This window comes from Hakea prostrata, unplaced genomic scaffold, assembly GCF_041222555.1.
Source record: "Hakea prostrata isolate BN-2017 unplaced genomic scaffold, UWA_Hpros_2 contig_10, whole genome shotgun sequence".
Lineage (NCBI taxonomy): Eukaryota > Viridiplantae > Streptophyta > Magnoliopsida > Proteales > Proteaceae > Hakea > Hakea prostrata.
In genome coordinates, this window is record NW_028291129.1 from 119,838 (window position 1) to 132,976 (window position 13,139).

The 13,139-nt window shown below is 39.3% G+C and overlaps 1 protein-coding gene across 1 annotated transcript; it reads right to left on the reverse strand.

Annotated features, from left to right (window-relative positions):
* Positions 1-1,184: 1,184 nt before the first annotated feature.
* LOC148999415 (pyruvate kinase 1, cytosolic-like) lies at positions 1,185-11,195 on the reverse strand. Its single transcript, XM_089141168.1, has 16 exons — positions 10,954-11,195; positions 10,638-10,734; positions 10,328-10,425; positions 9,840-9,995; positions 8,024-8,101; positions 7,442-7,573; positions 6,562-6,642; positions 6,325-6,396; positions 6,058-6,147; positions 4,887-5,031; positions 4,654-4,742; positions 4,015-4,110; positions 3,814-3,881; positions 3,560-3,659; positions 2,100-2,159; positions 1,185-2,010 (listed from the first exon to the last, which is right to left on the reverse strand). Exons 1-16 carry the CDS (start codon positions 11,020-11,022, stop codon positions 1,858-1,860), a joined length of 1,584 nt encoding a protein of 527 aa, XP_088997294.1. The 5' UTR covers positions 11,023-11,195; the 3' UTR covers positions 1,185-1,857.
* Between the last annotated feature and the right edge of the window lie 1,944 nt (positions 11,196-13,139).

The window sequence follows — 13,139 nt, forward strand, 5'->3', positions numbered from 1 at the left end:
GGGAAGTCGTGGAACCTCCCGAGGCACGACTCATTCCAACCACTTAACTATCCCGAACATCGCAAGCAACGATCGGGATAGGGGGCTTATGATACGGAAGGATATGCACCAGGCGGGTATAACCCGAGTTAATGGGTACCGTCATATTAAACGGGTTACACCCGACCATATCATGATGCAACGTAATCGGGTCCCAGCTGAATGGGGCTCCACATTGCTGTTAGTCGGGAAGGATGCCGATCTTCTATAACCGAAGGCGTAACGTACGCCACAAATATAGCAATCATCCTTATTATAGAAGGTCAACTCGACAGCTGATTGAAGGGGGCTAACGACAAGGGAGCATGATCCGAGGAGAAACATCAGTCCTTGTCAGGCCAACTTACCAAACACGTAAAAGGTAAACACCCGCACTATAAATGCATAGATCTACCCCTCCGGTAAGCAACCAATACACTTTGAGCATAATCTTGTGTAGCTTTTGCACGATACCTCATTCGGTTCATCATCTAACTTTGCCATCGGAGGCGGTTGCCCGGCACACAAGCCGGCCCGCATCTAACCTTTCTTGCAGGACTCATCGTCCCGGAGGGCCCGCCCGCCGCCCCCCACCCCCCCCCCCCCTCCCCCCCCCCCCCTCTTTCCTTCTGGCCCCCTCCTTGCCTAACCCAACCCCTTTTTTTCCTTTCCTTTTTTTTCCCCCTCCTTTTTTTTTTTTTTTTCTCCTTCTCACCCCCTGCACCAAACCAACCCCCCCGCCCCCCCCCCCCCCCCCCCCTCCCCCCCAGCCAAGAGAGGCCCCACCATTTTTTTTTTTCTCTGAGGGGGAATTTTAAACTCTTCCCCCCGCTAGAAGCCAACAATTCTCTCCACCAACGTGGTTTTTCTTTTTTTTTTTCTAAAAGTATTAACTAGCAGAAACCTCTGTGGAGTATTTGGTAGATCCACACCGCATATTGAAAATCCTTTCTACACATGCTACTAATGTTTTCTGATGTATATGGCTGACACAAAAACATAGACTCTGCTCTGCTTTACATGGAAAATATGTAGATAATTTACCAGTGATCTTTAAACTGTTTTCCACATCCTGACCATTGGGCATATGCTATTCTGCTCAACGATTCAGGTTTAGCAGAGTTATAAGTTATAACATCGAAGTAATGGTGCATATTCAGCAGGGTTAGGCAAGGTTTCGAACTTGAGAAGCCAGGTACTACTTAGAAACACAAGCTAAGAGTGATTACTCAGATGAACTGTGAATTATTATAAAACAAGTAATACTCCTTCAGAATGATGATCAAGTGTGGTGTCAACTGTGAATAATAGTTTTTAGCATTTTCATTGCAGGGTTTGATGATGTATGGATAAAACTGCTCACATAAAGAATCTCAGTTCTATCAAAGGAAGAAGAATGCACACTAATGGTAGATTCTATATTTAATGTATAGATTAAAACTGCTCGAATAAAAGAAGGAAGTACATTTAAAGGGTGAAATATATACTGCATCTCCATCCTCAGTAAAGACACTGCCGACCTGCAAGTTCCAAGTAATTTAAAACCTCCATATACGTGGTAGTTCATTCTCAAAGTGATCGATCTCAGAATACATTTTGACTCAACATGAATCAACACCACCTCAACTGGAATTTACGGTTGAAGAGTTATTACAGCCTCTGCCTCAGTCTATAATAATATATCCACTTTAAATGTCATATTTTGAACCCTGCCGGTTCTTAGGGCTACAATTTGAGGTCCGCCAACCTCATACCAAAAACAAAAAAGGGAGGAACGAAGCGGGGAAAACAGTTAAAAGATAAGAAGAATCAAAAAGGAAGGATGAATGGAACTGGTTTTCAATCTTCAAGCTCGATAATTTTCACTACAGATGAATCTCCAACTTTTTGAAAAACAACAGCACGATCATGAGGCTTTATTATGCCTGATACCTTGCCATATTCGAGAGCAAACTTAAGAACTGACTCACTTGTGGCACTAGTTGATTCCGCCTGAACAAGCAAATTCTTGAAAATCAGATCTCAATTATATGCTGGAACAGATTAAATAAATACGACACAGAATGAAATGAAAGATTTACCGGATGTCGAGGATCTGCAAGCATGGGGAAAAGACCTCTGACTATTAGGGATTGTCTTGCCTGTTCATTCATCATCAAAATAATACTCTAGTTAATATCTAAACACTGTAAAATTGAAATAAGTAAACAAATAGAGCGAAACAAGTAGATGATTTCTGTCATCAAGAGTGCACAAAGTTATTAGAAATTGATTATACTTATTGGAAGACGGTCAAAATTAGATCCAACACGCAAAGAATCACATGCTTCAGAACACAAAAAGATGATGCATTTCCATCAGGTGCCAGCTATTTCAAAGGCAGGCAGGCAATACCAAACCCAGCACAAAAGAGAGGACATACTCCCTAAACTGCACTACTTGTTCTAGAAAAACCAACAGTCTGCGTTGAAACTTAAAGCATCGGTTTTCACCATCCACTGCCCACCCCCGCAAGAGGAGCAGATAAAAGATTCCAGTGGCATGGTTGGTGAGCCAACAAGGGCGTGGTGCTCTCTGTATGTAGATGATTTGAACATCCATCCTCCATCCAGTAGGTCCACAGAGTCCTAGATATGGGAAATACAAAAGCACTCCACAAATCTCACGACCAGAAAGTTTGAATTTTTTTAGTGAGAGCCACTTTCAAAGGATCACTTCTGAAATTTCATGGGTAATCAATACCCATATTCAAGCATTAGAACAGTGACCACTGAACCCAGTTCCCCACCAGAATCATTTATTCAAGTACTCATAAAACATAATAAGGATATGTTGACCGCATAAATTGGATAAAGAGTAAGTAACCAGAAATAAGAAGTGAGAAGTGCACATAATCCTACCAACCAACAGAGAAGGGATCCAATTACCAAAATCTATTTATATGTCTGTAATCAACAATAATGTCTTATCCCAACTAAATGGGGTCCGCTACATGGATCCTTTGCCTTCCAATCAGCTTTAGTTAAGGTCATACTAGATACAAGATCTAAGTCATGCATAATCTCTTCAAAACACTTCAAAAAATGTTTTCAAGCAAGAGCAAAACAGTTGAGGTCAATATGCAGAATTTATTTCATTCTCTGTAAACCCTGGGAAACCATTAGATCTAACAACAAGCATAGCACAAGAACAAGTGCGAAAATTTCTGACAGAGGAGTTTTGAGTACCGTATAACAAAAGAAAACCAATAATAAGAAAATCCAAGAAATCATAAATGTGGCCACAAAACATGGTAAACACCAGTGCACCCTTGCACTAATGGGTCAATCAAGAAACATTAAACACACACAAAAGGCATTTTTGTTTCCAATTCAAGTAAATTGGCAGGGCCACCATACCTCAATGGGTCAAATTAGGAAGACCAGTGACAAGTGATGGTTTGCAATTTGCACCCACAAGTGATGGTTTGCAATTTGCACCCAAGAAGATAAGAAGAAACTAATCTCATGAGCAATAAAAAAAAATTAAGCAGATGGCAAACCTGAAAAGCACCAGTAAAGGTCCACTTAAGCTGATTTGTAATGAGTTGAGGAATAACAACTGATAGAACAGGCATCGTTGGCCTATACTTTGCAATTAATCTGTATTCATGGGAAATTTAAGTTAAGACATCTAATATAAATACAGACAAAATATGCACCATATTCAGCTGAGAGGAAACCAAGAGAAACTGTCACACAAAGACACAAAAGAAATTGCCTTTTTTTTTCACAAAGCCATGAGGGAAGAAATTACCTTGCAGCCCTTCCTGATGTAGTGAAGCAGATAATTACAGAAGCTCTCACCTTAATTGCTGCACGAACCTGGATAAAAGCCCAAGATATAAAGCGAAGACTGTAAACAACTCTCATAAAAGAATTACTATCTGACTTAACTACTGATCCATTTAGTGATGACAATTGCTGATCAGAAGTACCAAGGCCCAAAAGAAAATACCGCAGAGGAAGCTATCGATTCCAAGTGTGTCATTGGTTCTCCAACATATTTAACAGTCTTCTTGAAATACAAATCTTGATTGAAAACCTTCTCTGCCTGCAGACATAGCATTATAAGCAAATATATTGATATAAACTTAAAGAGTTCATATGATAATTAGCTAGCTACATAAAAATGTATATTGAGTCTCATGCTGGGCAAAGGCCTCAGCACCAGAAGCACTGCAAATCCCAACAAAAATGTACTAGTATTTGAGCTATATGTACAGAAATATAACTAAAGAAAGAATCAGTCCAATTTAACCCCCCCCCAAAAAAAAAATTTAATAGAAAAAAGCAGAATAAGTCCAATACCTCATGACCACAAGCAGCTAAAAAAAAGGGGGACATGAGTTCAACAAGGAAATATATTCTAGTAATTCATTGATGTTCTAAAGCTACCTAGAGGAACCATTGCATTCAATATGATTTTGATGATATCTGGACAACAGAAAAGGAAAACTTAAGACCACAGGCAATGTCAAGACATTGTGACAAGAATTAACAGCACACACTTAATCTCAACATGGAGTACTTAAGCAAAACATGAAGCATTTTTTATTGAAGTAATTTGCACTGAAAAATGAGGAAGAGGACACACCTCAGCACAAATTTTACCAACAGTGGTAATAGTCTCTATAGGGTACAATCCTCTTAGAGTTTCTGCACCTAAAAGAATTGCATCACTACCTGCATCCATCACAAATGAAGAGGTATACATTAGATCCTGCAATGCAGCATGTCAAATAGAACAAGCAAAACAATGTCCTACTCGATAAAACATGAAGAGATGTGCACCAAGCTATTAAGGACCTCAACATGAAGTTACCATACCATCTAATACAGCATTGGCAACATCAGTTGCTTCTGCACGAGTAGGTCTCAGGTTGTCAGTCATACTGTCCACAACACGAGTAACCACTGCAGGCTTTCCAGCCATATTGCACTTGTAAACAGCAGCCTTTTGAAATGAAAAAACCTGAAAATTGAGGAGAATAAACAGTGGTGTATAGTCAAATTTGCACAAATTTTAACAGTTATAGAAGCTCACTAGTATAGCACAAAACATATAAGGTTTACTAAAATAAGAAAATGGAAAATTAGCAGAATAGGACAGCACAGAAATAGTCATTGCTAACAAATCATTGAATTTACAGTCGACCTTGTTTCTGATATCACTACCTTCAACCTCTTTATCAGAACCAAGTTCATTTCAAAGGCTAATATGGAAGCTAGTTCGAGTTAATCATTTCTAACAAATCAATTATGACTTTCCGATTGACCTTGCTTTTGACATCACCAGCTTAAAATTTCTTTATCAGGAACAAGTTCATTCCTATGGCTAATTCAGAAGCTAGCTCAGGTTTGATGGCATAGTGCTGTACAGACCAATGAAAACTTCCAACTAAGATGACTCTCTACAATTCTGTGAAGAAAATTCAAATTCAATAGATAGAGTTGGAGTCACCAAAAACATTAGATCTTAAGACCCTGCACTGCCAGCAAATTCCCAAGCTGGACTAATACATCAGTTGACATTCTTATGAATTGACCTAGGCCCACCAAAGCACCATCAAGCATATATCTAGCCACCAATCAATGTATCATGTATCAGTATCCTTCCTAAGATATCTTCTTCAACAGAGTGCAATTACTTTTTTCACTACAGTTGTTTGATAAGGAAATATAGTGTTCCCAGAAAGAATTTTGTACACGTCGTGTGATCTAATGTGGCTTGTATACAGGTACTGTTGAAAACTTTTCCACCGAGAACCAGTGACACAGGTTTGAATGTATTTTAGCATCTACTCGTATGAGAGGAAAAGGTATGTATGACTATGCCATTTAGGTTAGAAGGATCCAACTTTAAAGCAAGGCCTATCCAACCAAGATTAGCACGAGAAGTAAAATCGCATCATACAATTTTGCATATTTGTTCACTGGGGCCTGGGGGCAATCTAAGGACCTGTTAAATTGTTCCTCTGTCAATGTTCAGAAACCTGACCTTTTCAGGAGGAAGATCTATGCCCAGATTTCCACGAGAAAGAATAATCCCATCTGCCTCTTGTAGAATCTCATCAAAATGGTTTAGGCCCTGTAAGCAATTGCAAGAAAAGAAATTTGTAAACTTGCAAATTAGCATTTCTTAAACAAGCAAAGCACTAGTACCACCAAATAGGGTCACCATTGAAAATCAGTCTTAAGACAATTGCCGACAAGATTAACTTAACCAACAACTTTTCATCCCACCTAACCTGGTTTGCCAGCTTACCTCTATGTTTTCGATCTTTGCAAAGATCTGGGTCTGTCGAAGATCACCCAATTTGGAAAGGAACTCCCGGGCCTGCATTAGAAGATTATTCAAGGCCAGTCACAGAGAGTAATAAGATAGAAGAATACAAACATTGTGACCAAAAGAAAGGCAAACATAAATAGGCAAATCACAAAAAAAGGGGGGCTCCAAGGGTGTCATAAAGCCAAAAGTACTTATATCAAGAACAGTACTTACATGGCGAACATCTTCTGCATGCCGGGTATATGACAAGGAGAGGAAATCTATACTGTTATGAACACCCCATGTGGTTATAACCTGAAAGAAGAATTGCAATATTAAGATTTGCACTAGGAAGGAAATTGGATAGAGAAAATTTCACAACAGGAAAAGGCCCATATTTCAAACTATAATATGTTAAACTTCAAACCTCTTTTATGCCGATACTTTTCAGTATTTAGGATGTTAATGGAATATTTTCCCAAGTACATCATCCCACAGTTTAGGAATGTCGCATGGGAAGTTGGAAACAAAGTTCAAGGTCTCACAAGATCTCGGTGAGTTTCTCAGTTCCGACAAGGATCAACTCAGAACACTATGAGATATCAAAACAGTATGTCTTGGAAAAAAAGGTACAAATCAACTAAATATAAACACTCTCCAAAAGAGCGGTCCAAATTTCAATGTCTCAGTGGCTGTTGGCAGTTGGTACTATTAAAAAAGTTTTGAAGGAAAACACCTCAAAACCTCACTTTCCAAGCCCAAATCTTACACAACCAAGCATGGAACAGCTACCAAAACCAAGGGCCACATTAGACATAAAAAACAGAACCAACTCGACCAAAATCTGGCTGAATTACTAGGACAACTTGACCTTTGGCTGACCAAAACCAGTCAAGATACCAAGACCTCTAACCTTGCATGCAGAGAAGTAAATTGTATAGGAACCCACTATCGCAGTGTAACAGTTGGATGTGAAAAAACCACATTATGCTCACAATCGAAGTTAATTAGACATTTCCCATCATGTCCACTTATCAACAGAAGTAACTTCGGTTAAAAAGGCATTATCTTAGCTCAGTAGATGCCCCCACCCACCAAAAAAAAAATCACTTACTTCTTTATCTGATTCAGTTAAGGTAGGCAGATCAATGTGGATTTGAGAAACATGCAAAGTGAATAAGGACCCAGCAAGAGTAGCAGAATTTTTAATTATGCAGACGACATTTTCCCCTTTGACCTCAGACACCTGTAGTTGAAACAGAACCACATAAGAAGCTTGGACAAAATAATTACAACACCAAATTTATTAAAAGATAATTACTACTATAACCATCGCACTCAGCAGACATATTGCTTTTACATCCAAAGCTTAATTGACAGGTAGGCTTTCAACCCAAGAGACACTTATGCAAATTATTTATGAGACATGGAGAACATATTAGCACATATCCCCATGCAAGTGCTTTGATTTGACAATACGAAATGACTGAATTTCTTTTATCAAAGCATTGCCTAGGCAACCAGGAGCTTTGGTTGCCATGTTGGTGTCGTCTTGTGCCTGGGACCAACATCTAGGATCACCTAGACTCTTATGACAAAAATGATCCTAAATGACTAAGTTCATTTGAGCTTACAAAAAACATACAATATTGAACTCAAAATTTTGATCTAGCTCTCTAACAAACCATTCTCTTACCTCCAGCCAAACAGAAGTAGTTTCACTTCCAGTGAACAGGTATTGGCCAATAAAAATGGTATCTCCTTTCTTCACTGCCTGAAAACAACACATTTGCTTCATTTTATACCAAAAATCATAGCAAGTAAAGCATAATTACAAAAATACCATATTAGAGGCATCACATTAATACAGAATGAAGCAGATTTAAAAGTCTACCAGACTACCCAAGGAAAACACATCACTTACTTCACTGCAAAGCGCATCAAATGGTTCAATTTCACTCGATATGATATAAGTGCATCAATTGCTATATTGTATATTGCAAAGTGTGTCACTTGCATCACTCCAAATTGAGAAGGAATATTATCATGCTAAAATATATTTGCAAGATATTCTATATGAAGCAATTGATTTGCAAATAAAAGAGGGTAATAGTCCAAAAGGCAGGAATAGTAGAAAACCAAAGAAATCAATAATACTAGAAAACTTTTTTTCCAGTACGCATAGAAAAAAAAAAAGCTGATCTAGCAACTCATTCATGGAAAAATGTTTATAACCAACAATTTTTCTTTTTCTATAGCTTTTAGAGAGCTAGGCTGATTTATATTGGAAAAATAGACAGCCACAATAAATCAGCAACACAGGTATCTAAACCCTCTGGAATCCTTCTAAGCTAACAGGCAAAGATTGAAATAGAAGTCCTCCATTCTGCAGACCTCAACTGCTTTTGGAAGAGCTGTTTCTGATGAGCTGCCTAGCCTCCTAGTGAGCCTTCTTCAAAAGTGTTTCACTGGGGAGAGTTGAAGTCCATCTGTTGTAACAGCCTTACCCCAAAGAAGGACAGTTCATGCCAATGTGCGTCAACAGCATAAATAAAATAACATACAGCATCAGTACCATATCCAACAACTTGAAGACAAGATAGATATGTTGTTTGGAGCAAAGGTCCATTCTAAATTGCACCTTAAGGGAGGTTATCATCATGAAGCAAGGAATTTATTCATTAAGGAAGGATCCTGTATAATCTTGCTGACTCCTGCACAGTGATAGAGATTGATCTCAGTTAATGCTCTTCATTTAGAGAAGTGATTTAACCCATTCCCCCAACTGAGTACCCTGCTGCTACCTACTCTGCTACTAAATGGTTAGGCTTTTTAAATCAGAAGCAAACTTTCTAATTCCATCACTCCCCTTTTCTGCATCATCCTGCCATAATTTCTCTTCCATCTTAAGAATGCATGTATTCCTTCCTAAGGCCCCAATGCGACACCTTTTTTTGAGCCCCATCTACCCAGAATATTGACTGATAAAAAGATTCTCCCAGAATCTTCCAAAACTCTATTCCGTAGCTTGTTGCAAGTTGGCAGAGGAGACATCTGCTGGTGATTTGTTCTGTCCTATGCCTTTGAATGCATCACCGTAAACCTAAATCTAGATCTACTCCCTTAACCTATTCAGCCACTCCAGCTCTATCCCCATCAAGCTGAACCATTCCCTTGATTTCAAATCCAGTGTGGGACGGATTGAACTATCAACTCTGTATACCATATACAGGTAAGACTGTCTTCTACAGATGGATAATAATAAGTGCAGAATGAATAGTCTACAAAATCAAAACTAAAAATGTGTTTAACTATTAAGTAAATATAATCACCAAAACAAGAAAAATCTGAAAGGTTAGACAACTGAGAGACTTCGGCAACCAACCTAACATCCTCCCACCATTCTCTGTCAAATTTGTACTGTGTGAATATTCAAATACTGATAAAAACACTTTCAAAAACCAATAAACAACAAAACTTAAAATGGAACATTCATCAACATCAGTGCTTACCTTTGATAGCCCAGAAAAATTGATTGGTAACAACTCTGAAGTTGCTTCCTTATCTTGATCTGGTGTTAGAACAACAAATGCATTTTCCTGAAGTGAAATGGAATGTTCGCTTCTATTTACAACCTGCAGCTCCGGTCCCACTGTGTCCAGCATAACCTAAGAATAGGAGTAGAGGAGTCCATTACAAGTTCCTTTCTTATGGTAATCAATTATGTTCATGCTCCAGTAGAACTAAAATAAGAATCAGAGTAGATAACACAGGATCGACAATTGTAGATAATCAAGAACGTCTGATGCATCATTTAAATAGGCAACTACTGGAAAGAAGAAGGATAAGAAGACCCTTTTCAAGTGTAATACTTATAACTTATATTTAAAATAATATTACAAGAAAAAAGGGAAAAGAAGTTTCGTCACATATATGAAGTATATACACTGCAAACTGGAAGCTAAATCCGAAGACTATATCGTTGGGTAAAGGAGCTTACAGCACAGAGCTTCTTAGTGCTTCTGACGGCCGTCTTCAGATTATCTAGAGTCTCTTGATGAAATTCAGAGTCGCCCAAGGAAAAATCAAAACGTGCCACTGCGACCCAGAGATATACAAAGCATTACATTCACGACGATACAAGCTCCAAGCTTGCGATTCATCGAGAGGAAAAACTCCAAAAACCATTTCAATCAATGAAGAAGCAAAAGTAATTTTTTCTCTTTTCACTTCCTCCAAAAGTACCGAAAGGAAGTAGACAGTCATCTATTTAAAATCAGAGTAACAACTCCACATTGAACAGATCATACCTGACATCCCTGCCTTAAGACAGCCAGAGATAACCTCGACAGATCTCGATTTCGGACCCAGTGTACCGACAATTTTTGTCATTGCAGGAAAGAAACTCTGCAAAATTCATAATCATAAGTCCCAAAGCAAGATCATGCAATACTCAAAATCCAAATCAAGCAACGACTACTGTTCAACTTCAACACATACGACAGTAGAGTGCTTCGGATAAACAAACCAAAGCAAAAGAGTATACTTTCTACCATCAAACTTATAGGAAGTCGATACCGCAGAAGAAACGAATTAAACCGAACAGTAGAGAAGATTACTACTTACAGTCTTGGATGGCTCAAGGATGGAAGCCATCCTAATGGGCTCTTCGAGGAGCAAGTTCGTCGCATGCATTTTCGATCAGTTACTATCAACTACTCAACAAGGAAATGCAGAAAAGCAGAAGATGATGGTCGCAGAGAAGAGATACAGAGAGTTTCTCTTTCAGTTCAGAGCGGTTCTATGCTCTGCTTTGCTCGAACCTCTTTTTCTTTTCTTTTTCCCTAACTACGTTCGCTAAATTACGCTCTTTATAAACCGGGAATTCCAGAAGGGAAGGTTTTACTTCTACAAAGACTTGACCGGTGAACAAGTGGGACCTAACCTATTAATCGTCGGATTAGCATTTGTTTGCCATTCTTAACCCTGCTAGATTCACGGCCAGAGATTAAACTATGAGAACCGTCAGATTGGTGCCATGAAAAGGAAGATTCTTCAAGGTTTTCTGGGATTCTACGTGCTCAACTGTGCAAAACCAGCTTAGTCTCGCGGATTTATTACTGAAACCATTAAATCAAATTGGTTTTCTCAAAGGCCACCTGAAACGCTCGCCACTAGGATTCCGACGCTGGTTTTGCCCTTCCCACTCGCTATTTAAAATTTTCAACTTGCCTCTTTCCCAAGCAATCCGCTTCCGTATGTTCCTGTACATAGTTTCTCATCAATCTGCGGTGTGACAAAGAATTTACACCGTCGGATCATTTTCTTCAGAATGGATGATGGTCGCCCATGGGTCCCTTTTCTTTTCTGAAAGAAAAGGTTTTATGGCCGACAACCACGTAACTAATTCCAAATTCTTATTCCATTTAAATTTCTTCGTTGATGCGCCACGGAGCCCATGGGTAAACAGGACATAACACGTGGGCGGATCCAGGGAGTGGAAGGAAAACATACTCTGGACTCTGGAGCATATGCCAAAGTAGAACGGATCAAAATTTCCAAAACATGATGAAAGTATTTAAATGGGTTAAATTCAAGGGGAGTAGAATTCTAGAACCTTCTAGAGGGCTGATAGAATACGGTGTCCATTGCCAATACTCAAAACCATGGAACGCAGTTTTCGCGAATTTCGAATTTCGGCGAAATTCGCCCATTTCGCCAGAGGGCGAAATAAAAATGGGAGCGAAACCGACATTTCAATTTTTCGTGATTTTCTGGCAAAACCACGATTTCAAACGATATTTTCAAACTTTCGCCGGAAAATTGACGATTTTCCGACCAAACTTCAAAACTTTTTTTTTTTCTACTGCTCTTTGAGTCTGAGATGGGTAGCAGGCTGTTAGCCTCTGCTACTTCTGCCGGAGAAGAAGAAGAAGAAGAAAGAGAGAGAGAGAGAGAAAGAGACATCTACTCCTTGAGTCTGAGGTGGGTAGCAGCCGTTTTTGCCGGAGAAGAAGAAGAAGAAAGAGAGAAAGGAAAAGAAAACAACAAGTGGTCGTTACTGCAGAGCTCCGCCACCGGAGGAGGATTCTCAACTGGGTTGACTCTGGATTGAATAGCCGAAACCATGTAAGCCGTCAATCTCTGCTCTGGATCGCCTCTCGGTGTTTGAGACCTCGCTTTAACCTAGCAAGAGTTGCGCCGCCGCATCCATTTTTCCTTCCGAAATGGCCGCCGCAACATCGAGAAAAGATTGTTTCGAAGAACCGGAGGTCAAGAGGAGGAAGACGAAGAAGATGAAGAGGTTGGAGAAGGAGAGAGAGGCTGAGGCTTTTGGCTCTGGTTTTGGGTTCATCGTCGCCGAGATCTCGGCGATTATTCGCCATTTCGCTCGGTTCGCCAACCTTCGAAGCATCGTTCCGTGCTCAAAACTACCATCCACCCGGAAAATCACGCTTGGATTAGACCGAATCAAGCAAGGTTGATAATTAATTATTGAGTTTTTTACATGAGCCCTTTCATTTTCATGGAAAACAAATCGTACCCCCTCTAAAATCAAAACCTTGCAAATATCCCCTCCACCGTTAACCTCGTTACTTAAGACTGTTAAATAATTTTAATATGATCGTATGACCCTCAAATATGATAACATTTGAAGAGCTTTTTACATGAGCCCCCTTCATTTTCATGGGAAACAAGACGCACCCCCCCTAAAAAAAAAAAAACTTGCAAATACCCCCTCCACCGTTAACCCCGTTATTTAGGACTGTTTAATAATTTTAATATGTCCATATTACCCTCAAATATGGTAA